Below are 24179 nucleotides of genomic sequence, written 5' to 3' on the forward strand. Positions count from 1 at the left end.
AGAGCAACACGTTTCAAAATCTCCTTTCTTTAGAGAACAGCTGTCTTCCCTTTGCGAACCCCGTCTGGCTTCCCCAGTCACCTCGGTGAGGCACCCTTCCAACCTCAACACTGTTGCCAGTATCTTGGCATCAACATTCAGCAGAAATATGGGCCTGTACAACCCACACTCCACCGGCTCCTTGTCCTTCTTAGCAACAGCGAGATGGAGGCCTGGTCATTGTTTGCAGCAAGACACCCTAACCATCGCGTCCTCAAACATTCACACCATCAACAGCGCCAGCTATCCTTAAAACTTTTATAAAATTCGACCAGAAACCAGTCGGGCCTGCCTCCATCCATGTCTGCAGTCTCCCAAGGGCCACCTCTCCATGCAATTAAACCCCACATACTCAATCACCGCCCCCATCTTGTCATAGAAGCTCTGGTTCACCAGTAACCACACACCCATTCTCTACCCTGGCCTCTGGGGTTCCCCCTTCTCCAAAACTACATCCATCCAATGCAATAATAATCTCTATTGTCACAAGTAAGCTTACATTAACACTGCAATGAAGTTACTGTGAAAAGCCCCTAGTCGCCACACTTCGGCGCCTGTTCGGGTACATAGATGAAGAATTCAGAATGGTCCAAATTACCAAATAAGCATGTCTTTCGGGACTTGTGGGAGAAAACCGGAGCACCTGGAGGAAACCCACGCAGATACGGGGAGAACGTGCAGACTCCGCACAGTCAGTGACTCAAGCCGGGAATCGACCCCGGGTCCCAGGTTCTGTGAAGAAACAGTGCTAACCACTGTGCTACCATGCTGCACTGTGTGATCTGAGATCACTATTGCCGAGTACTCCGACCTCTCATTTCCTGCGAACAGCGCATTTCCGACAAAAAAGTCATTTCTTGAAAACACCTTGTTCACCGAAAGAAAAACAAATACTCCCGATTCCTTGGGGTGTAAATATCTCCACGGGTCAACTCCCCGCCCCCCTCCCCATCTCTTTCATGAGCCCAGCCAATGCCTTTGTCCCCCCCCCCCCCCCCCCCCCCCCCCCAAACTGGGTCAGCAATCGCTGCTGGGACCTGTCCACCTTTGGTTCCAGCACTATGTTGTAATCCCCCCACACCCCCAGGCTGGGTCAGCAAGCGCGGCTGGGACCTGTCCACCTTTGGTTCCAGCACTATGTTCCCCCCCCCCCCCCCCGGGCTTGGTCAGCGACCGCGGTTGGGACCTGTCCACCTTTGGTTCCAGCACAATGTTGTAATCCCCTCACATCCCCAGGCTGGGTCAGCAAGCGCGGCTGGGACCTGTCCACCTTTGGTTCCAGCACTATGTTGTAATCCGCCCTCCCCCGGCTGGGTCAGCGAGCGCGGCTAGGTCCTGTCCATCTTTGATTCCAACACTATGTTCCAATCCCCCCCTACTATCGGCTGATGGGTATCCAGATCCGGGATGGCACCCAGCGCTCCCCTTACAAACCCCGCATCATCCCAATCGGGGCCATATTAACTTGCCAGCGCCACCAACCACCCCTCCAATGCACCCGTCACCATCACGTACCTGCCCCCCTGATCAACCACCAGCTTTTCCATCTGAAACTTTACCCTCTTCCCCACCAATAATCGCCCCCCCCCCCCGGAGCCCGACTATTGAACCCCGAATGAAACAACTGACTCACACAACACTTTCTAAACCTCACCTGATCCTTCACCCTTTTCTGACTATTAACCGCCCCCCCCTCCCAGAATCCCCCCATTCACTTCCTCTTGCAAACACCTCACCCAATATCGATACCCTCCCCCACCATTCACACCTTCCAGGTCCATCGAAATCTGCTCGACCAGGCTCCAACAACCACGGCCCCTCCCCACACCACACTCCCATTCACTAGCCAACCTTCGTTAGCTGGTGCGATGACCCCAACCAGAGCCTCCCCCTCTTCCCCACCCCTTCCTCAGTAACCTCCAACATGTCCAAAAACCCACCTTCCTCAAACCAAAGAACAATACTGAACCTCTCCCAGAAAGAAACAAGAAAAAGCAAAACCCGAAACACATCGAAACAAAACCTCCCCCATTCAAGATGCAGAAAACTAGACCCCCAATCAAATAGAAAACCCTCCCGAAGACAAACGCTATCCCCGTCCCCACCAACCAAGTCCAAATCCCAACGCTCATCCCAGTCCTTCAGCCTTAACGAACGCCTCCACCGCCTCGAAATAAAAATCCTTCAACTTCGCAGGTTAGACCACTCCGAATCTCACTCCGCTGCCATACAATGCCACCTCTCCCCGTCAAAGGCCACCCGCCTTCTCCCCAGCTGCGCCATCGCGTCTTGGTATATTCATATGCCAATGTCTTCCCACACCTCACCTCTGCTTCGCCCAGCTCAAAACCCTCTCCTTCACGTGGTAGCTGTGAAAGCAGAATATACTCACCCTTGGTGGCTCATTCACCTTAGGCTTCGGCCTGAGCGACCAATGTGCCCTGTCCAACTCATAGCGGCAGGGATCTTCCCCTTCCCCTATGAACTCCTCAAACACCCTCACAAAGTACTCGGTCGGCCTCAGGCCCTCCACCCCCTTGGGCAGGCCCACATTTCTCAAATGTTGCCTTCTTGACCTGTTGTCCAGGTCCTGCACCTTGGCTCTGGGCCCCTTTGTTCACCTCCACCACCCTCTGCAGCGCCTCACCCATCGAGGTGAACACTATGTTTAACGCAATTCATGTCCACTCTATTAATCCCTTTAACTGGGCTGGGGTTGAACATCAATAGGAAATAAATCAAAACTGTCAGAATGAACATGGTTCATTCCTGGGTGTAGGAATCCAATCCCTGTAATCACATGTGAACTCTCTGGTGTTTCAGACGAGCGGATGGCTGAGTGAATCCTTTGCCACACACGGGGCAGGTAAACGGCTTCTCCCCGGAATGCATTCGCTGGTGATTCAGCAAATCCCTTCTGCTTTTGAAGCACTTCTCACAGTCAGAACATTGAAATGGTCTCTCATCGGTGTGAACAAGTTTGTGTGACTGAAGCTGCGATTTTGCAGCGAATCCCTTCCCACACTCAGCACAGGTAAAGGGTTTCTCCCCAGTGTGAACTCGCTGGTGATTCCGAAGATTAGATGGACGAGTGAAACTCTTCCCACACTCAGTGCAGGTGAATGCTTTCTCGTCAGTGTGAACTTGCTGGTGACTAAGAAGGCACGTTGATCTAATAAATCCCTTCCCACACACGGAGCAGACGAATGGCCTCTCACCAGTGTGGACAAGCTTGTGATGAGTGAGATGGGAAGAACAAGTGAATCTCTGCCCGCATTCAGAGCAGTGGAATGGTCTCTCCCCAGTGTGAACCCGTAGATGTTCAGTGAGGTTGGATGAACACCGGAAGCTCTTCCCACACTGAGAGCAATCGTATGGTTTCTCTCCAGTGTGAACCCGCTGGTGTGTCGTTAGGCTGGATTCCCAGGTGAATTCTTTTCCACAGGTGGAGCAGGTAAACAGCTTCTCTCTCGTGTGAACACGTTGATGATTAATTAGACCCCCAGCATTCTTATAGCTTTTCCCACAGTCAGAGCAGTTGAAAGTCCTCTCCCTGGTGTGACTACGTCGATGAATTTCCAGCCCTGATGGGGATCTGAATCCCTTCCCACAGTCCCCACATTTCCACGGTTTTCCCATGCTGCCGGCATCCATGTGTTACCAAGGCAGTGACGTAGGGATATTGTCACTGGACTAATAATCTAGAGACCCAGGGTAATGCTCTGGGGACCCAGGTTCAAATCCCACCACGGCAGATGGTGAAAATTGAATTCAATAAAGATCTGGAATTCAAATTCTAATGGTGACCATCAAATCATTATCATTTGTTGTAAAAACCCATCTGGTTCACTGATGTCCTTCAGGTCTGGCCTACACATGACTCCAGATCCATAGCAATGTGGTTGATTCTTAAATGCCCTCAGGGATGGGCAATAAATGCTTCCACAACTAGCAATGCCCACTTCCCATGAACAAATAAAAAAAAAACAGGCTGGATGATCAGTTGAAGCCTCCTCTACACACAGAACACGTGTATGGTCTCTCCCCACTGTGAACGGTGCAATGTTTTTTCAGGCTGTGTAACAGGATAAAGCTCTTTCCACAGTCAGTTCACTGGCAAACTCTCACTCGGATGCGTGTTGTGTGGGTCTCGGTGCTTTTCCAGTCACACTGATGTTCAGATCCTTTCCCACAGACAGAACAGACAAACATTTCCCCATCCACATTCAAAGGCTGATGATATTCAGATCCTGATGACCGTGTCAAATCCTTGCCCTCCAATCCCCTGTAAAAGGAGTTGACAGTGTCAGTATCACTTTCATTCCAGGATGGAAATTCAGAGCAAATAATTCTAATTTCTATGGAATATTCTTCCATCTCTTGTTTCCCCAAATATCATCACAGATCATCATAGAATTTACAGTGTAGAAGGAGGCCATTAGGCCCACCGAGTCTGCATTGGCCCCTGGAAAGTGCACCCCACCCTCTTCCCGTAATCCCACCTAACCTTTTTGGGACACCCAAGGGAATTTTTTTCATGGCCAATCCGCCTAACCTGCACATCTCTGGACTGACAAAGGAAGAAGGTGCAGACTCCACACAGACAGAGACCAAGCCTGGAATTGAACCTGGGACATTGGAGCTGTGAAGTAACTGTGCAAACTATCGCAAAAAGTTGGTGTGCAGGTGCAACAGGTGATTAAGAAGGCTAATCGAGGGTACTGTTTGAGGCAAAGACCATAGTGGCGGATAGTGGGGGTAGATACGTGATGGTGAGTGGCAGATTGCAAGGGGAGGCGGTGGTTCTAGTGAACTTATATGCCCCGAACTGGGATGATGCCAATTTTATGAGGTGTATGTTGGGACGTATACCGGACCTAGAGGTGGGGAAGTTGGTAATGGGTGGAGATTTTAATACGGTGCTGGACCCAGGGCTGGACAGATCGAGGTCCAGGACCGGGAGGCCGGCTGCAGCTAGGGTGCTTAAGGACTTTATGGAGCAGATGGGAGGAGTAGACCCCTGGAGATTTAGCAGGCCTAGGAGTACTCATTTTTCTCCTATGTCCATAAAGTATATTCACGGATAGACTTTTTTGTTTTGGGAAGGGCGCTGATCCCGAAGGTGACAGGGACGGAGTACACGGCTATAGCTATCTCAGACCACGCTCCACATTGGGTGGACCTGGAGATAGGGGAGGAAAAAGAACAGCGTCCACCCTGGAAAATGGACATGGGATTATTGGCAGATGAGGGGGTGTGTTTAAGGGTGAGGGGGTGTATTGAAAGGTACTTGGAACTCAATGATAATGGGGAGGTACAGGTGGGAGTGGTCTGGGAGGCGTTGAAGGCAGTGGTTAGAGGGGAGCTGATATCTATCAGGGCACATAAAGGAAAGCAGAAGGGTAGGGAAAGGGAGCGGTTGCTGAAAGAACTTTTGAGGGTGGACAGACAACATGCGGAGGCACCGGAGGAGGGACTGTACAGGGAAAGGCAAAGGCTACATGTAGAATTTGACTTGTTGACCACGGGTAATGCAGAGGCACAATGGAGGAAGGCACAGGATGTACAGTACGAATATGGGGAGAAGGCGAGCCGGTTGCTGGCCCACCAACTGAGGAAGAGGGGAGCAGCGAGGGAGATAGGGGGGGGGTGAGAGAAGAGGAGGGAGAGATGGAGCGGAGAGAGTGAATGGGGTGTTCAAGGCATTCTACGAAAGATTATATAAAGCTCAGCCCCCGAAAGGGAAGGAGAGAATGATGTGCTTTCTGGATCAGCTGGAATTCCCTAAGGTGGAGGAGCAGGAGAGGGCGGGACTGGGAGCACAGATTGAGATGGAGGAGGTAGTGAAAGGGATTGGGAGCATGCAGACGGGGAAGGCCCCGGGACCAGACGGATTCCCGGTGGAATTTTATAGGAAGTATATGGACTTGCTGGCCCCGCTTCTGACGAGAACCTTTAATGAGGCTAGGGAAAGGGGGCAGTTGCCCCCGACTATGTCAGAGGCATCGCTCCTCCTAAAGGCCCATTTCTCTTTTAAATGTGGATGCTAAGATTCTGGCCAAGGTAATGGCGACGAGGATAGAGGACTGTGTCCCGGGGGTGGTTCATGAGGACCAAACTGGGTTTGTGAAGGGGAGGCAGCTGAACACGAACATACGGAGGTTGCTAGGGGTAATGATGATGCCCCCGCCAGGGGGTGCGGTCCCCGATAAGAAATAACCATAGGTTTGTTCCGGGGAGAATGGATGGGGGATTTGGAGCATGGCAAAGAGCTGGGGTAGTACAATTGACAGATCTGTTTGTAGATGGGACGTTTGCGAGTCTGGGAGCGCTGACGGAAAAATATGGGTTGCCCCAAGGGAATGCATTTCGGTATATGCAACTGAGGGCTTTTGCGAGGCAACAGGTGAGGGAATTCCCGCAGCTCCCGATGCAGGAGGTGCTGGATAGAGTGATCTCAGAGACATGGGTGGGGGATGGTAGGGTGTCGGACATATACAGGGAAATGAGGGACGAGGGGGAGATCATGGTAGATGAGCTGAAAGGGAAATGGGAAGAAGAGCTGGGGGAGGAGATTGAGGAGGGGCTGTGGGCTGATGCCCTACGTAGGGTAAACTCATCGTCCTCGTTTGCCAGGCTAAGCCTGATACAATTCAAGGTTCTACACAGGCCGCATATGACTGGAGCACGGCGCAGTAAATTTTTCGGGGTAGAGGATAGATGTGGGAGATGCTTGAGAAGCCCAGCGAATCACACCCACATGTTCTGGTCATGTCCGGCATTACAGGGGTTCTGGGTGGGGGTGGCGAAGGTGCTTTCGAAGGTGGTGGGTCTTCGAAAAGACCCACCACCTTGGGTCGAGCCAAGCTGGGGGTTGGCTATATTCGGGGTTGCAGAAGAGCCGGGAGTGCAGGAGGCGAGAGAGGCTGATGTTTTGGCCTTTGCGTCCCTAGTAGCCTGGCGCAGGATATTGCTTCTGTGGAAGGAAGCCAAACCCCCGGGCGTGGAGACCTGGATAAACGACATGGCAGGGTTTATAAAGTTAGAACGGATCAAGTTCGTAGTAATGGGTTCGGCTCAAGGGTTCACCAGGCGGTGGCAACCGTTCGTCAACTACCTCACAGAACGATAGAGGGAATGAAAAAGAAAGAAAGACAACAGCAGCAACCCGGGGCAGGGGGGGGGGGGTGGGGGGGGAGGATCCGGGCGGGCTCTTAGGGATGTCATTGTATATGTATAGACATTTATTATAGGTAATGTATATTGGACTGTTGGATTGTATCTTTGGAGAGTAACTATTTTTGACAAGGCAGTTGCCATTTAGTTTTGTTTCTGCTTATATATTATTTATTTATTTGTTTAAAACTGGCCACGGTTATTTATATTGCTTTATTGTTGTTTAAAAGAAAAACTATGTACTGTTATGTTTGGCCAAAAAATCTTGAATAAAATATATTTTTTTTAAAAAAGAAGGCTAATCGAGTTTTGTCTTTCATTGCTAGAGGGATGGAGTTCAAGACTAGTGAGGTTATGCTGCAATTGTATAGGGTGTTGGTGAGGCTGCATCTGGAGTATTGTGTTCAGTTTTGGTCTCCTTACCTGAGAAAGGACATATTAGCACTGGAGGGAGTGCAGAGGAGATTCACTAGGTTGATCCCAGAGTTGAGGGGATTAGATTATGACGAGAGGTTGAGTAGACTGGGAATGTACTCATTGGAGTTTAGAAGGATCTTATTGAAACATATAAAATTATGAAGGGAACAGATAGGATAGATGCGGGCAGGTTGTTTCCTCTGCACCCTGAGGTAACAACAGTTGTGGAAGGTGTCAAGCGTCCTGGTGGACACCTCGTGGTCCCACTCCAGGGCCACCTGAACATGGACAAGACCACGGAAGAGAGGCCAGCAGCCAGAGGAAGACCGACATTCTCCCCCACAGGGCTCACCCATCTGGATATACAAATTGGTGGTTTAAACAGATCAGGAGCAGACCCTCCACTCAGAGTAGCCAACACCCCTCTGTGCAGTAAAGCTGACTTTCTCAAAGAGTATCCTGCCTAAGCCCACACCCCACCCTATCCCCATAACCCCGCCTGGGGCTGGTTTGGCACAGGGCTAAATCGCTGGCTTTTAAAGCAGACCGAGGCAGGCCAGCAGCACGGTTCAATTCCCGTACCAGCCTCCCCAAACAGGTGCCGGAATGTGGCGACTAGGGGCTTTTCACAGTAACTTCATTTGAAGCCAACTTGTGACAAGTGATTTTCATTTTTTTTCACCTAACCTGCAGATATTTGGGTTGTGGGAAGACAGCAGAGCACCAGAAGAAACCCACGCAGACACAGGGAGAATGTGCAAACTTCACAACTACAGCCACCAGCTATGAGACAGCAGTACCAACCACAGTGCCGCTAAGTAACAATTTCAAACTATTCTGAATTGCTGTCCGTTCCCTAGGACCCAGTTGGAAAAGAGACCCGGAGACCCGAAGGTCCGAACCATTCTCTCTTACGTCACCCTGACGCCAGCGCATGCGCTCTTCTTCTCGTTGAACCAACATGGCGGCCATTCACCCGGGCCTGATCCCAGGAGCAGGATCCAGATCCACAAACTCGCGGCCGCAGGGTCTTATTTAGGGTTCACGACCTTCACTCGGGAGTGGAGAAACACTCCCCGTCCAGAGCTGGCTCCGTCACTCCCCCTGGGATTCCATATCCGTACCAATTTATTGAAGCCCATCGGCACCACCTCTTCCCGGTTCCTTTCGACTTGGAACAGAGGAGCCACCCAGAATGCTCCGCGGCTGGCTGGCCCTGTGCGCATGCTCCAGAGCCAGCCAGCCACGGAGCAATGAGCCAGTTGGATAGAGTGGTTTCTGGGCCGCAGGGGACTGTGGGAATTAAGCCACCATTCATCAGCTGCAGTAGGAAAGTGTTTCAATTTAATTTTAATTTTAAAAAAAATAATCTTTACTGTCACAAGTAGGCTTATATTAACATAGCAATGAAGTTACTATGAAAAGCCCCTAATCGTCACATTCCGGTGCCTGTTTGTGTACACAGAGGGAGAATTCAGAATGTCCAATTAACCTAACAAGCACGTCTTTCGGGACTTGTGGGAGGAAACCTATAAAACGTGGGTGGCGCAGTGGCTAGCACAGCTACCTCCTGTCGCCGAGGACCTGGGTTCGATCCCAGCCCCGTGTCACTCTCTGTGTGGAGTTTGCACATTCTCCCTGTGTTTGCGAGGGTCTCACCCCCACAAATCCAAAGATGTGCAGGGTAGGTAGATTGGCCACGCTAAAATTGCCCCTTAATTGCAAAAAAAGAATTGGGCATTCTAAATTTATGTTGAAAAACAAACAGGGCGAGACAGAGTAGATTCAGGAAGGATGTTCCCGATAGTGCGTGTGTCCAGAAATAGGGGTCACATCTGAGGATACGGGGTAGACCATTTAGGACAGTGATGAGGAGAAATTTCTTCACCCAGAGAGTGGTGAGCCTGTGGAATTCGTCGCCACAGGAACTAATTAAGGCCAAAACACTGCATGTTTTCAAGAAGTAGTTAGATAGAGCATTGAGGGTGAAGGGGATCAAAGGATATGGGGGGAAAGGGGATTAGGCGATTGAGCCTAATCAGCTCTGGCCAATGGATGGTGGAGCAGGCTCGAAGGGCCAAATGGCCCCCTGATCCTATTTTCTACGTTGCTCCGTATCTATGCATGTAAATGGTCCAGGAGGTATGAGGAAGAATGTTTTTACACAGCTAGTGGCAATAACCTTAAACTTGCTGCCTATGATGGAGTTTGGAAATAGACACAATAAATGATTCTTTTTTTTTAATTGGGGAGAAACCTGAGAGAAATAAAGCTGTGAGGATACAGAGACAGAGCAGGAGAATGACTCTGACTGGATTGCTCCAGATAATAAGAATAATATTTATTAGTGTCACAAGTAGGCTTACATTAACACTGCAATGAAGTTACTGTGAAAATCCCCTAGTCGTCACACTCCAGCGCCTGTTTGGGTGCACTGAGCGAGAATTCAGAATGTCCAATTCACCTAACGAGCACGTCTTTCGGAACTTGTGGGAGGAAACCGGAGCACCCAAAGAAACCCACGCAGACACGGGGAGAACGTGCAGACTCCGCACAGAGAGTGATCCAAGCCAGAAATTGAACCCGGGACCCTGGCGCTGTGAAGCAACAGTGCTAACGACTGTGCGACCGTTCATTAGGCTGCAAGTGATATTTTTAGCCTTGACGAGTCCATGGGCTAAGTATTTATTCAATGTGAAAGGTTGCAGCCCCTGTATAGTTACCTGAAGGGACTGCTCCTCAATATTTGGTTAATTGTGGTCGCGAGATACGTGCTGTTAGGTAATTTCAACATTCTGAATTCTCCCTCTGTGTCCCCGAACAGGCGCCAGAGTGTGGTGACTAGTAACTTCATTGCAATGTTAACGTAAGCCTCCTTGTGACAATAAAGATTATTATTATTAAGTAGACTGGCGAGGTGGGCGGGGGGGGGATCTTGTGGAGGATTATGGTTGCCTCTGAGCCAGAATCTCCGGATTCGAGTTCTACCCCAGGACAGGATAGCCAAGGAAAGTATGTTCATAATCCGGTCAAACAGGTTGAGTGTGTCAACCTGCAAATGCTTCCAAACACACCAATGTCTGACGATAAGAGTGGGAGAGAGTCCTGGTCAGCCACGTGTTGCGTGGGTGCCTCTCAAGTTATAAACCCCTGGTAACAGACTAGCGACCAGTTCCAGGAATTACTCGCTATGGAAACAGATGAACGTCTACCTTAGTTAACCACGAGTGGGAAAATAATTAAATTGATATTTTTGTCAGGCGCTAGGACCCGGGTGGGAACATGCGCTGAAGCCCCGCCCACCATATTTTACATCTCCAAAACCCGGCGCAAATGCTCTCTCCCCTTTAAATCAGCAGTTAACATTGGACTTTTTGGGGGATAAAGCCCGGAGCTGCAAATGAGGGACCCGCAGTTTCATATTTGGGGTTTGAGGCATTCACCAGGTATTTAGAAACCTCCCTATCCACCCACTGGCTCCATCGCTCCCTCTGCATTCCACATCTTCACCAATTTGGCGATACGACAGACAAGAGACTTACCATCGGTCTCACTGCGCATACTCCAGACACCGGGCGGTACTGCGCTTGCGCACTGCTCTCCTGTGGTGGGAATAGAGGACATTACCCACCGCGGCAGCTACTGGGTATAAACACTGCCATTGAAAGTTAAAACCAGTGAACACTGAATTATTTTGATATCATGTGGCGAATGGGTACGCTGGGACGGGAATCGATAAAATGAAGAATCAAATTATAAACCTACCTAAGTAAACCTTTCCTTTAGGTAATTTGGACATTCTGAATTCTTTCTCTGTGTACCCGAACAGATGCCGCAGTAACTTCATTGCAGTGTAAAGATTATTATTATTGTGCATAAGCCGGTGGTTCTTTCTATCCAGGGGTCTTTTAATGTTCTTGAGTCAGGGATCTGACCTGAACTCGATTGTGTAATAATAATAATAATTATTATGAGAGGTCTATGAAATGCAGGAGAGATTAAATGGTGAAAGGGATGCAAGGCTATATGAGATGGTAATCGGGAATATAGAAAGATTTTGAACTCTGATGGTGGCCATTCTGCAGGGTGGAAGATTCAGTGAATTGAAAATGTTTAGAGTGTGGTGCTAATAACGCCAGTGTTGCAGGTTTGAACTCCATGCTGGCTGTCCAAGTTCCCCTGTGTGCAGGTTTGCTGCATTCTGTTATGATTCTTGGATTTGGATTTATTGTCACGTGTACCAAGGTACAGTGAAAAGTATTCTTCTGTGTACAGTCCAGGCAGATCGTTCCATACATGAAAACATAGTACATACTATGGATTACCTCCAGAGTTGACAATTCTAATGTACTCCTGATGGCTCTACCACATTCTCCCATCTATAAAATTGAGGTCAATCAAAATTCTGCAGCCCAATGTCTCAACTTACAGACAGCCATCTATTTACACAACCCCCCTCCTCTAATTGTGGCCCCTCTTGCCCCGCATTTCAGTTGTGCACCATTGGTGGCCCTGCTCCTTCAGTTGCCTCGACACTAAGCTCTGGAATATGTTCTACCCACTTCCACATCCTGTCAGCCTGCAGAGATTTGAAACCGTGCCCCCAGATAATTCGCCCGAGCCTCTGGATAACTAGTCCAGATGACATGATCACTACACCATATTCTCCCCTCAACTTGGGGTGAGAAATGGGCGGCACGGTAGCACAGTGGTTAGCACTGCTGCCTCACAGTGCTGGGGACCCAGGATTGATCCCAGCCCCGGGTCACAATCCATTTGGAGTTTGCACATTCTCCCCATGTCTGTCGATTGGCCATGCTAAATTGCCCCTTAAGTGGAAAAATTAATAAAAATGAAATAGATTTGGGGTGAGAAAGCATATGAGCAGCAGAGTTTTGGATGATTTCAGCTTTCCAGGTGCTGGGAAGCAGGGTCAATGTGAGAGGCTGGGCAGGAATGCATTGGAATAGTCAAACCTCAAGTTGACGTGGGTATGAATGAGGATTTCAGCAGCAGACAAGCTGGGGTAGGCTGGAGACAAGTAACGTTACAGAGGTGGAATTCCGTGGTGTTTGTGATGGTGTGGATATGTGGTCAGAAACTCATCGGATTTAAATCTGACACGGAGATTGTGCAGAGTGTGATTCAGCCTCAGACAGTTCCCAGGGAGAGGGATGGACGCGGGAGTTAGGGAATGGAATTTCTAATGGTGACTGAAGATAACGGCTTTGATCTTCCCAAAGTTTAATTGGAGGAAATTTCTGCTCATCCGGTGGTTGTGGGATAGGCAGTTTGATAATTTAGTATCAGTGGAGGAATGGAGAGGGGTGGCGGTGAGGTAGGGCTTGGTGTTGTCAGTGTGCATGTGAAAACTAACACGGTGCTTTTGGACAGCGGGACAGTGGAGAGCAGTGCTGCCTCACAGCACCAGGGACCGGGTTTGAACCTGGCCTTGGATGACTGTCAGTATGGAGTTTGTGCATTCTCCCCAAATCTGTGTGGGTTTCCTCCGGGTGCTGCCACAGTCCAAAGATGTGCAGGTTAGGTGGTGTTATCGGGATAGGGTGAGGTTATGGGCCTAGCTAGCGTGCTCTTTCAGGCGTATTGTGCAATCCTGATGGCCGAATGGCCTCCTTCTGCACTTTAGGATTCTGCACTAGAATCTATGGATTCTAGTGCCATCATGTCGATGGGAAATAGGAGGGGCCAAGGATAGATCCTTGGGGGACACCATGTTGGAGAGGAAAGGGAGTTTGGAGATGGTGTGGTACTTTGCAGGAAGTTGGGGTCAAAGGTTGATTTCTCAGGAAAGGTGAAGATAGTGTATTTAAAAGTGAGAGGGGCAAAGCCAGAAGAGAGAGAGAACTGTTAACGATATCAGTTGATGTGGGGAAGTTGGATGGTCAGCGGTTTAGTGAGAATTGGGTCAAGGGAGCAGAAGGCAGGTCAAGATTAGATTGAACAGGACATGACAGGAGATCGGAGAGCAACCGGAGATAGATCCGAGTTCACACTCAGACAAGGGGGATTTTTAGAGACAGTTTGGCCCGGTGGAGCTAATGGAAGGGAGGGAAGCAGCAGAGCAGCTGATCAGACTGTCCACTCACTGTAATTACTTGTGAATTTGCTGGTGTCTCATCAGGTTGGATGACTGAGTGAATCTCTTCCCACACTTGGGGCAGGTGTACGGCCTCTCCCTAGTGTGAACTCGCTGATGTGCCAGCAGGCTGGATGACTGAGTGAATGTCTTCCCACACTGGGAGCAGGTGAATGGTCTCTCCCCAGTGTGAGTTCGCTGGTGTACAGTGAGGTCAGATGATGTCTTGAACCCAGTTCCACAGTAAGAGCACCTGAACGGTTTCTCATCAGTGTGAATACGTTGATGACGCATCAGTTCCCCGGAACTTTTAAAGCACTTCTCACAGTCTGGGCATTTAAAAGGTTTCTCGTCAGTGTGAACACGTTGATGGTGGAGCAGTTCCCAGGAACTTTTGTAGCACTTCCTGCAGTCTGGGCATTTAAATGGTCTCTTCTCATTGTGAACACTCTGGTGATTCAGCAGAGTGGATAACTGAGTGAATTCCTTCCCACACTCAGAGCAGGTGAACGGTCTCTCCCCAGTGTGAGTGCGCTGGTGTGTCCGCAGGTTTGATGACCTACTGAACCCCCTGCCACACGCGGAGCAGGTGAATGGCCTCTCCCCAGTGTGCGTGCGTTGGTGTTCACTGAGTTGAGATGACTGCTTGAACCCAGTCCCACAGTGAGAGCATCTGAACGGTCGCTCGTTGGTGTGAACACGTTGATGGAGTATCAGGTCCCGGGAACTTTTGTAGCACTTCACACAGTCTGGACATTTAAATGGTCTCTCATCCGTGTGAACCCGCTGGTGTGTCATCAAGTCAGATGACCGAGTGAATCCCTTCCCACATTCTGAGCAGATGAATGGTCTCTTCCCAGTGTGAACTAGCTGGTGTCTCAGCAGGTTGGACAACTGAGCGAATCCCTTCCCACACAGGGAGCAGTTGAATGGTTTCTCCCGGTGTGCACTCGCTGGTGTTGCAGCAGGCTGGATGATCGAGAGAATCTCTTCCCACAATCAGAGCAAGTGAATGACCTCTCCCCAGAGTGTCTGGGATGACGAGTTTCCAGTTGAGATGTGGATCTGAATCCCTCCTCACATTCCCATGGTTTCTCCTCACTGTTAACGGAGCTTTTCCCTTCCATGTTCAAAATTCACCGATCTTCATGTTACAGCAAATTGGGCGATTCTCAGATCCTGATGTGATGTTTGGCTTGAGTTTCCTGACTGCAAATCTCCCCCTTGTAACACTCTGTCAAATTGATTTAAAACAGAAAAATGGAAGTGAGAGAGAACCCACAAAAACACAAAGGCAAGTTGTGAAATTGAGCTGAATGACTCTGGTCATTTGTGGGGCAGGCACTGGGAGAAAGTGACCATGAAAACTGCTAGATTGTCACAAAAATCCAACTGGTTCACTGATGTCTTTTAGGGCAGGCAACCTGCCACCCAGTCTGAGCCCACACAAGACTTGGGCCTCTGCAAGAATACAAGAAACAGGAGCAGCAGTAGACCATTCGGCCCGTCGAACCTGCTCTGTGATTGAACACGATTGTGGCTGCTCTTGGTCTTCCATTCCCTTTTCCTGCCAGCTCCCCATGTCCTTGACTTCCTGAGAGACCAAAAATCTCACCATCTTAACCTTAAATATATTCAATGATGGATCATCCACAATCTTCTGGGCGAGGGAATTCCATGTGACAAGAATGACAGAGGGAGAGAAAAAGAGAGTGAGACGTGGTGGGGAGACAGAGAGGGAGAGACAGAAATGATGAGAGAAAGAGAGAAGGGAGTGGGAGTGACAGGAGCAATGGAGAGACATTTTCTCAACCTACAACTGAATCACAATTTGACAGAATCTCCCAAACACTTAACCTCCACCACCTGGATGGACCAGGACAGCAGATGTATGAGAAAACCATCCCCTGCAAGTTTCACTCCAAGACACACACCATCCAAACTTGTCTGACATCCAGTACTGGAGGAGCAGAAATTTCCACTATTTAAATATTGAGAAGACTAAACCCATTCTCTTCATCCCCTCTACAAACTCCACTCCTTCGCCACCAACTCCATCCCTGCCAAATGTGTAAGGCTGAAGCAGACTGTTCACAACACTGGTGAAATATTTCACCCCTGATACATATCCACATCACCCACCAAGATAACCTATTTCCCCCTCAGTAACACAGCCTGACTCCGTGTTCATGTCTTTTGGTATGCTGCAGAAACTATCATTCATTCTTTTGTTACCTCTCGACCAAATTGTTCTAACGCATTCCCAGCCGACCTCCAACATTAATCAACCCCCTCCATCCCATCCAAAACTCTGCTACCATGTGCTTACTCACAACAAGTCTTGTTTATCCATCCCCTCTGCTCACTGATCTACAAACGATTCCCTTTAAGAAGCACCGAAAGTTGAAATTTCCCATTCTTCTTTTCCTCTAGTTGTGATCATCCTGATCTCTGTAATCTCCTCCACACACACCACTTCAAGATCTCTGCACTCATTTAATTCTGGCCACTGTAGCATCACTGATTTTAATCACTCCACCATTACTGGCCTTTTATCATTTGACTGGGCCACAAGCTCTGCAATTTCCTCCTTAAAACTCTGCGACTCTCTAACTCACTCTCCTCTATTAAGATTCTCCTCAAAAGCAAATATCTCCTCTTGTGGCTCAGTGTCAATTGTTATTTTGTACCGTTTCTCTGAAAAGTCTGAAAGTTTTATTCTGTTCAAGGCACAATACAAATACGAATTATTGTCACTGCCCTGGACATGTATCATTGTTATGCCCCATAAATAAGAATTTGTAACTCAGAGTGAAACAGTTTGATGGACATTCTGACATGAGGAAACATTTTTTTTTAAATGTTGCCCCCAACAATGATGGCGACTGATCCTCCGCTGCTGCTGCTCCAATAAACAAGGGGTGGGTGCGCGTGCGCACTGCTTCGAGTACCCAATTAAAAAGGCTTGTGCGCATGCGGATTTCTGGGAATGCGCAAGCAAGATGGCGGCGGCTTAGTTCTATCTGTGACAAAGCTGCAACCACCGCTCAGGTCACCGGGTACTGGTAGGTTTTTTTTTCTGGTTCCCTGTTTCTATAACCTGTTTACGAGCCGTGTCTAACGACCGAGCTGATCCCTTCATCCCGCCATTCCCACCTTTATGGATTGCGAATCCGAGAAAGAACGTTCTTCACGTCGCCATTAATGACACTGCGCATGCTTCACTCAGCCCAGTCCCGCCTCCTCATTCGCTCCTGCATGGTCCCCTGGTTCCGCCCCCTCTCCTCTCATTGGCCTGGACATGCCGTCACTCACCCCGCGCATTGTGACGTGTCAGGTGAGAGGTCAGTGTCGGGGGCGGGGTTGACAAATCCCCAGTGCGGCCCCAGAACCGAATGTGAAACAATGAACATTCTCCACTCTCACTGTCCACCGCTTCCGGCTTCTCTCCACAAACAACGTCATAGAGACCAGGGGGAGACACTGACCCAGTGACAATGTCACTGCATTAGTGGAAAAATCTAATGTAACCCCTCCTGTTCAAAAAGGCAGAAAGTAGGAAACTAGTAAGTTTAAAGCCTGTTGTTGGGAAACTGCTGGAATCCATTATTGAGGAAGTAGTAACTGGACATTTGGAAAGTCAAACCGCAATCCATCAGTCAGCGTGGTTTGGTGAAGGGTAAATCGTGTTTAACAAATTTGTTATGAGCTGTTGGAACAAGCCAAGTGGATAATGGAGGCCCTGTAGATGTATTAGGACTTCCAGAATACATTTGATACGGTGTCGTATAAAGGATAATAAACAAGGTAAGATCCCACGGTGTTGAGAGGTAATATATTAGTTTGGATTGAGGATTGGCTAAACAACGGACAGCAGAGAGGGCATTATATCATATAAGATTTATTGACACTTACTCTGGTATAGTGAAAAGAATTGTTCTGTGTACAGTTCCATACATGAAAGACATGGGACATAACGATAAATACACAATGTAAATGCATAGACATTGGATGAAGCATCTGGAGTGTAGTACTACATCTTCAGTACAGAAGATACGTGGAGAGATCAGTTCAGTCCACAACAGGGTGGTTCAGGAGTCTGGTAACAACATGGAAGAAGCTGTTTTTGAATCTGTTCGTGTGTGTTCTCAGACTTTTATATCTTCTGCCCGATGGAAGAGGTTGGAAGAGAGAATAGCAGGTGTGAGGGGACTTGGATTATGCTGACCTGTCTTTTTCTGGTTGGCAAGCTGTAACTAGTGGTGTGCCATAGGGTTCGGCCCTCAGGCCCCAACTATTTACAATCCAAATTAATGACTATGGGACAGATAGAATGTACAAGAGCCAAATTTGCAGCTAACACTGAAATGGGTGGGAAAGCAAGTTGCAATGAGGAAATAAGAAATAAACTAATGGTTGGTGAGTGGGCCAAAATGTGGCAGATGGAATTTAACGTGCATAAGTGTGAGGTTATTCATTTAATAAAAAGGCAACTTCTTATCTAAATGGTGAGAAACTTCATAATGCTTTTGTACAGAAGGATCTGGGTGCCCTTGTGAACGGATCGCAGACAGTCTGCAGGTACAGCAGGTAATAAGGAAGGCAAATGGAATGTTGGCTTTCATTGCTAATGAAATAGAGTTTAAAGTAGGGCAGTGCTGTTGAAACTGTATAGGGTGTTGGTGAGACCACATCTGGAGTGCTGCAGATTTTGTCCCTTACTTGGACAATGATATAAATGCATTAGAGGCGGTTCAGAGAAGGTTCACTAGATTGATTGTCTTGTGGAGAGAGATTTGAGCAGTTTAGGCCAATACTCACTGGTGTTTAGAAGAATGAGAGGAGATATAACTGAGGTACATAAGATGCTAAAGGGGATTGATGTGGCAGACGTAGAGCGGATGTTTCCCCTTGTTGGACATTCTGGAAGGAGAGGCCATAGTTTGAGCCTAGTCCTGCATGTTTTATTTCAAGGGGGCTGAAGTATAAAAGTGAAGCGGTGTTACTGTAACTACAAGCTACCAGTGAGGCCACGTTTAGAACATTGTGTACAGTCTTGCTCTCGTTATTTAACAAAAGATATGTTATCATTGGAGGCAGTACAGAGGAGGCTTACTGGGATGCTTCTGGGTATGGAGGGACTGCCAATTGAGGAAAGAATTTCTTTGACCCCAGGAAATGTGGAGGCCGAGTCCTTGATCAGTTGCAAGGCTGAGATCGATATGTTTTTAATCAGTAGGGGAATTAAGGGTAACACAGATAAGGTAGGAAAGTGGACTTAGTGAGTGTTAGATCAGCGAACTTACAGAGCAGAAGGAGGCCATTCGGCCCATCGCGTCTGCACTGACCCACTTAAGCCCTCACTTCCACTCTATCCCCCTAACCCAATAACCCCTCCTAACCTTTTTGGATACTAAGGGCAAATTTAGCATGGCCAATCCACCTAATCTGCCGTCTTTGAACTGTGGGAGGAAACCGGAGCACCCAGAGGAAACTCACGCAGACATGGGGTGAATATGCAGACTCTGCACAAACAGTGGCCCAGCAGGGAATGGAGCCTGAGATGCTGGTGCTGTGAAGCCACAGTGCTAACCACTGTGCTGCCCAGCCGTGACCTCATTAAATGGTGGAGCAGCTCAAAGGGCTGAATGACTGACTCCTGTTCCTATTGGTCTGTTCTGTTTGTAGGTAAAGATTTCCGGAACCTGTGTGACTGGAGAAGCACGGAGATATATAAAATCCTGGTTCGGCTGGACTGCTGTGATTTTAAACAAGGACACAAATGCTGGAAATCTGCAGGATTTCAGACAGCGTCTGTGGAGAGAAACAGAGTTAATGTTTCAGGTCAGCATGATCATTCATCAGATGAAGAATAGTGTTTCCATTTGGGAAATTTGTGGGTGGAGCCAGAGCACATTGGTCGGGTGTTGAACGAACACTTTGCATCTGTCTTCACCCAAGGGAATGAGGAGATAGATATGGAACTTGGGCAGAGAGACCGACGATCCTGAGCAAATTGACATAGGGAGTGACATGGAGGTGCTGGCAGGTTTAAAACTGGACCGGATGAGTTGTGCCCTGGAATGCTGTGGGAGACGAGGGAGGAGATTGCAGGGGCTCTGACTCAAATTTTTAATTCCTCTCTGGCCATGTGGGAATTGCCAGAGGACTGGAGATCAGCTAATGTGGTCCCACTGTTTAAGAAAGGTTGTAGAGATAAGCCAGGGAACTGCAGACCAGATGAGTCTTGCGTCAGTGGTAGGGAAACTATTGGAGAAAATTCTGAAGGAGAGAATCTACTTGCCTCTCCACTTGGAGAGGCAAGGTTTGATCAGAAATAGCCAGTATAGCTTTGTCAGAGGGAGGTCATGCCTAACAAATTTGATAGAATTTTTTGAGCAGGTGACGAGTGTAGATGAGGTAGTGCAGTTGATGTAGTTTACATGGACTTCAGCAAACCTTTGACTAGTTTCCAATGGGAGACTTATAAGACCATAAAGACATAGGAGCAGAATTAGGCCATTCGGCCCATCGAGTCTGCTTCACTATTCAATCATGGCTGATATGTTTCTCATTCTCCTGTCTTCTCCCCATACACCGGATCCTGTTATTAATCAAGAACCTATCTATCTCTGTCTTAAAAACACAGTGATTTGGGGAGCACGGTGGAGTAGTGGTTAGCGTTGCTGCCTCACGGTGCCACGGTCCCAGGTTCAATCCCGGCTCTAGGTCACTGTCCGTGTGGAGTTCTCCCCATGTTTGTGTGGGTTTCGCCCCCACAACCCAAAGATGTGCCGGGTAGGTGGATTGGCCATGCTAAATTGCACCTTAATTGGAAAAAATGAATTGGGTACTCTGTCATTATTTTTTTTAATTTTAAAATAAATTCAGAGTGATTTGGCCTCCTCACCTGACAGTGAGGTTTCTGTAAATTTACAGGATACTGGAAGTGGAGGTTTAACAGACGGGAAACGCAAACCAAACGTCACATCGCGATCTGACAGTCACTCGGTTCATTGGAAACTAAATTTCAGCGGCATCTGGGTGTGGAAGGTAAAAGGTTTGTCTGTTCTGTCTGTGAGGGAAGATTTCAGGTCTCAGTGTGACTGGAAAAGCCCCGAGATTCACAAACCCTGGTTAGGCCAAACCTGGAGAACTGTGTTCAGTTCTGGGCAACAAACCTGAGGAAGGATAGAATGGCCTCGGAGGGAGTGTAGCACAGATTTACCTGAGTGATATCTGAACCCCAGAGGTTAAATTACAAAACTAGATAACACAAAAGAGTCAGAGACATGATGACACAGAGAATGGCATTCGGCCCATTGAATCCATGCTAGATCTCTGGAGCAATCCAGTTAGTACCATTCTGCTCCCTGTATCCTCGCATGTTTATTTCCCTCCGATGTCTATTCAATTTCCTTTTGAAATCAAATCATTCATTGTATCTATTTTCAAACTCCCTCATAGGCAGCAAGTATCAGGTCAATGCCGCTCGCTGTGTAAAAACATACATCTCGTATCACCTCCTATCTCCTGTACCTTTTACATACAAACTAGGAACAGGCCACTCGGCCCCTCGAGCCTGCTCAGCATTCAATAAGATTGCGGCTGATCTCATTCTAACCTCAACTCCACATTCCTGCCTACCCCGATAACCTTTCACCCCCTTGCTCATCAAGAATTTATCCAGCTCTGCCTTAAAAATATTCAAGGTCTCTGCTTCCACTGCCTTTTCCGGCAGGCGTTCCAAAATTTTCCAACTCTCGAGAATAAAAATCCTCATCTCCATCTTAAATGGGTGTCCCCTTATTTTGCAACAGTGACCCCCTCGTTCTAGATTCTCCCACAAGAGGAAACATCCTCTCCGCATCCACCCTGTCAAGACCCCTCAGGATCTTATATAATTCAATCCAGGTTTTACTCAAAACTTTAAACCTGTGTCCCGACTGCTTGTACGATCAGTGAATGGAAACAGAGTTTCTTTGTCCACCCGATGGAAATCTGGCATAATCTTATGTCCCTGAATCAAATCTTCCTCAACCTCCTTTGCTGGAACCATTCTGGTAAATCTCCTCTGCACCTTCTCAAGAACCTTCACATTCTTCCTGAAGAGTGGTGACCAGAGCTTTATAAAGATTCATAGCATAGAATTGGAACCATAGAATTCCTGCAGAGCAGAAGGAGGCCATTCAGCCCACCAAGTCTGCACCTATTCTCTGAAAGGTCGATGCTGCCGCTCCCGCGTCGATGCTCCCGCTCCGGCGTCGATGCTCCCGCTCCGGCGTCGATGCTCCCGCTCCGGCGTCGATGCTCCCGCTCCGGCGTCGATGCTCCCGCTCCGGCGTCGATGCTCCCGCTCCGGCGTCGATGCTCCCGCTCCGGCGTCGATGCTCCCGCTCCGGCGTCGATGCTCCCGCTCCGGCGTCGATGCTCCCGCTCCGGCGTCGATGCTCCCGCTCCGGCGTCGATGCTCCCGCTCCGGCGTCGATGCTCCCGCTCCGGCGTCGATGCTCCCGCTCCGGCGTCGATGCTCCCGCTCCGGCGTCGATGCTCCCGCTCCGATGCTCCCGCTCCCGCGTCGATGCTCCCGCGTCTATGCTCCCGCGTCGATGCTCCCGCTCCCGCGTCGATGCTCCCGCGTCGATGCTCCCGCTCCCGCGTCGATGCTCCCACTCCCGCGTTGATGCTACCACCAAGAAAGTACAACAGCGCCTATACTTCCTGAGGAAACTAAGGAAATTAGGCATGTCCACATTAACCCTGACCAACTCTTACAGATGCACCACAGAAAGCATCCTATCGTCTTCCGGGTGCGGCGATGACCAGCTAAGTCGCACGGTTCGGCAGCTCCCGGTGGAACGGACTTTTGGGCTCTTAATAGGAGCCCCAACGGCAATTTTAACGGCTAAAAACACTGTGCGGTAAACCAGAAGGGAATCCCCCCTGGACACGGATGGAAAAAGGAGAGGAAAGTGGCCGGATTGCGAAGGATCCTCTAGAGCAGCGGCAAGGAAGGCAAGCACAAAGCAAGATGGCGTCGGAAGGTGGCCGTCCAGTATGGGGCCCTGAACAACAAGAGTTCCTGCGGCGCTGTGTGGAAGAACTAAAAAAGGAGATGAAGAAGGAGCTGTTGGCCCTGATATTACAAGCGATTGAGGGGCTAAAGGAGGAGCAAAAGACCCAGGAGCAGGAGCTTCGGGTCGTGAAGGCAAAGGCCGCTGAAAATGAGGACGAAATACAGGGCCTGGTGGTGAAGCCAAAGATGCACGAGGCACAACACAAAAGGTGTGTGGAAAGGCTGGAGGTGCTGGAGAATAATGCGAGGAGGAAGAATTTAAGGATTCTTGGTCTTCCCGAAGGGGCGGACGTCGGGGCATATGTGAGCACGATGCTTCACTCGTTAATGGGATCGGAGGCACCGACGGGCCCGTTGGAGGTGGAGGGAGCTTATCGAGTTATGACACGAAGACCGAGGGCTGGAGAAATACCTCGAGCCATAGTGGTGAGATTTCTCCGATATAATGACAGAGAGATGGTCCTCAGATGGGCGAAGAAAACTCGGAGCAGTAGGTGAGAGAACGCGGTGATCGGCGTAGATCAAGATTGGAGTGCGGAGGTGGCGAGAAGGAGGGCAAGTTTTAATCGGGCCAAGGCGGTGCTGCACAAAAGGAAGGTCAAATTTGGAATGTTGCAGCCGGCAAGACTGTGGGTCACACACCAAGGGAAGCACAACTACTTTGAGACGGCAGAAGAGGCGTGGACATTTATTGTAGAGGAGAAGCTGGAATAGGAGGGCCAGAAAAAGAACGTTTGGGACAAAGTGGTGGGGTGATTACGTGGGGTGAAGGGGGGGAAAAAGGGGGAAGGGATGATCTCTCGAGTTGTTAATCTTGCGACCCTGTAACTTTTCTCTCTTCCCCATGTCGTGGGGGAGGGGGGGGGAGGGAGGATGAGGAATTGTGGGCGCCGGTCATTAGGGGTGGGGCCAAGTGGGTAACGCGGGCTTTGTTCCCGCGCTATGGTAATCATGGTGGGAACAGGGAAGCAGGAAGGAGGGGGCCTCGCACAGTGGGGGCCAAGGTCACGAGGGGGAAGCCGAGGTCAGACAGAGTTTGCTGACTTCTGGGAGCAACATGGGGGGTGCAATTACGCTAGAAAGGGATCTGGCGGGGGGGGGGTTAACTGGGTTGCTGCTGCTGGGGAGAAGGGGGAGCTGGTACGGGGTGGGGTGGTCGAGGCGGGAGGGTGCCGTCGGGGGGAGATAAGGCTACGTGGGAACCGGGTGAGGAGCTGGATTGAAAAAGGGGATGGCTAGTCGACCAGGGGGGGGGGTTAAAGAGCCCCCCAACCCGGCTGATCACGTGGAATGTGAGAGGGCTGAACGGGCCGATTAAGAGGGCACGGGTAATCGCACATCTAAAGAAACTAAAGGCAGATGTGGTTATGCTGC

The 24179-nt window shown here is 49.2% G+C and overlaps 4 protein-coding genes across 15 annotated transcripts in view; 1 reads left to right on the top strand and 3 right to left on the bottom strand.

The window, feature by feature from the left end:
• Nucleotides 1-24179, bottom strand: part of LOC140421791 (uncharacterized) — an 864226-nt gene that overhangs the window by 224216 nt on the left and 615831 nt on the right. The window lies entirely within an intron of this gene.
• The window catches only part of LOC140421820 (uncharacterized), a 266946-nt gene that overhangs the window by 160365 nt on the left and 82402 nt on the right, over nt 1-24179 (top strand). For 2 of the 11 annotated variants that reach the window (XM_072506764.1, XM_072506768.1), the window contains exons 1-2: nt 16705-16794; nt 20669-20782. The exons of 2 other annotated variants lie outside the window; for them this stretch is intronic. Coding sequence is in view for 1 of the 9 variants with exons in the window: in XM_072506773.1 (XP_072362874.1) it covers nt 16719-16794; nt 19418-19573 (232 nt within the window). In the remaining 8 variants the exon portion in view is untranslated. Of the gene's footprint in view, nt 1-16703; nt 16795-17127; nt 17537-19417; nt 19574-20668; nt 20790-24179 lie in introns of those variants that run through there. 7 more of the 11 variants (XM_072506769.1, XM_072506766.1, XM_072506770.1 and 4 more) reach the window with 7 other exon arrangements.
• Nucleotides 1760-4153, bottom strand: LOC140421840 (uncharacterized). The gene has a single exon (XM_072506818.1). The coding sequence runs from the start codon at nt 3691-3693 to the stop codon at nt 2836-2838; it is 858 nt and encodes a 285-aa protein (XP_072362919.1). The 5' UTR covers nt 3694-4153; the 3' UTR covers nt 1760-2835.
• Nucleotides 4150-16972, bottom strand: LOC140421831 (uncharacterized). Of its 2 annotated transcripts, XM_072506798.1 has the most exons (3): nt 16886-16972; nt 13749-14963; nt 4150-4324 (listed from the first exon to the last, which is right to left on the bottom strand). In XM_072506798.1, the coding sequence occupies exons 2-3, from the start codon at nt 14525-14527 to the stop codon at nt 4150-4152; spliced, it is 954 nt and encodes a 317-aa protein (XP_072362899.1). In that variant the 5' UTR covers nt 14528-14963; nt 16886-16972. The 2 variants fall into 2 exon arrangements, 1 of the variants encoding a protein (XP_072362899.1); XR_011947111.1 differs by lacking the exons at nt 13749-14963; nt 16886-16972 and adding an exon at nt 8548-8812 and having other exon boundaries at nt 4171-4324.

The sequence above is a fragment of the Scyliorhinus torazame genome, chromosome 5 (assembly GCF_047496885.1).
Source record: "Scyliorhinus torazame isolate Kashiwa2021f chromosome 5, sScyTor2.1, whole genome shotgun sequence".
Classification (NCBI taxonomy): Eukaryota; Metazoa; Chordata; class Chondrichthyes; order Carcharhiniformes; family Scyliorhinidae; genus Scyliorhinus; species Scyliorhinus torazame.

Coding starts and splice junctions, on each gene's coding strand:
- LOC140421840 (XM_072506818.1), bottom strand. CDS start 3,693: ATGGATGCCGGCAGCATGGGAAAACCGTGGAAATGTGGGGACTGTGGG.
- LOC140421831 (XM_072506798.1), bottom strand. CDS start 14,527: ATGACACACCAGCGGGTTCACACGGATGAGAGACCATTTAAATGTCCA. Junction 4,325..13,748: donor AGACACCAGCAAATTCACAA/GTAATTACAGTG, acceptor CTCCTTTTACAG/GGGATTGGAGGGCAAGGATT.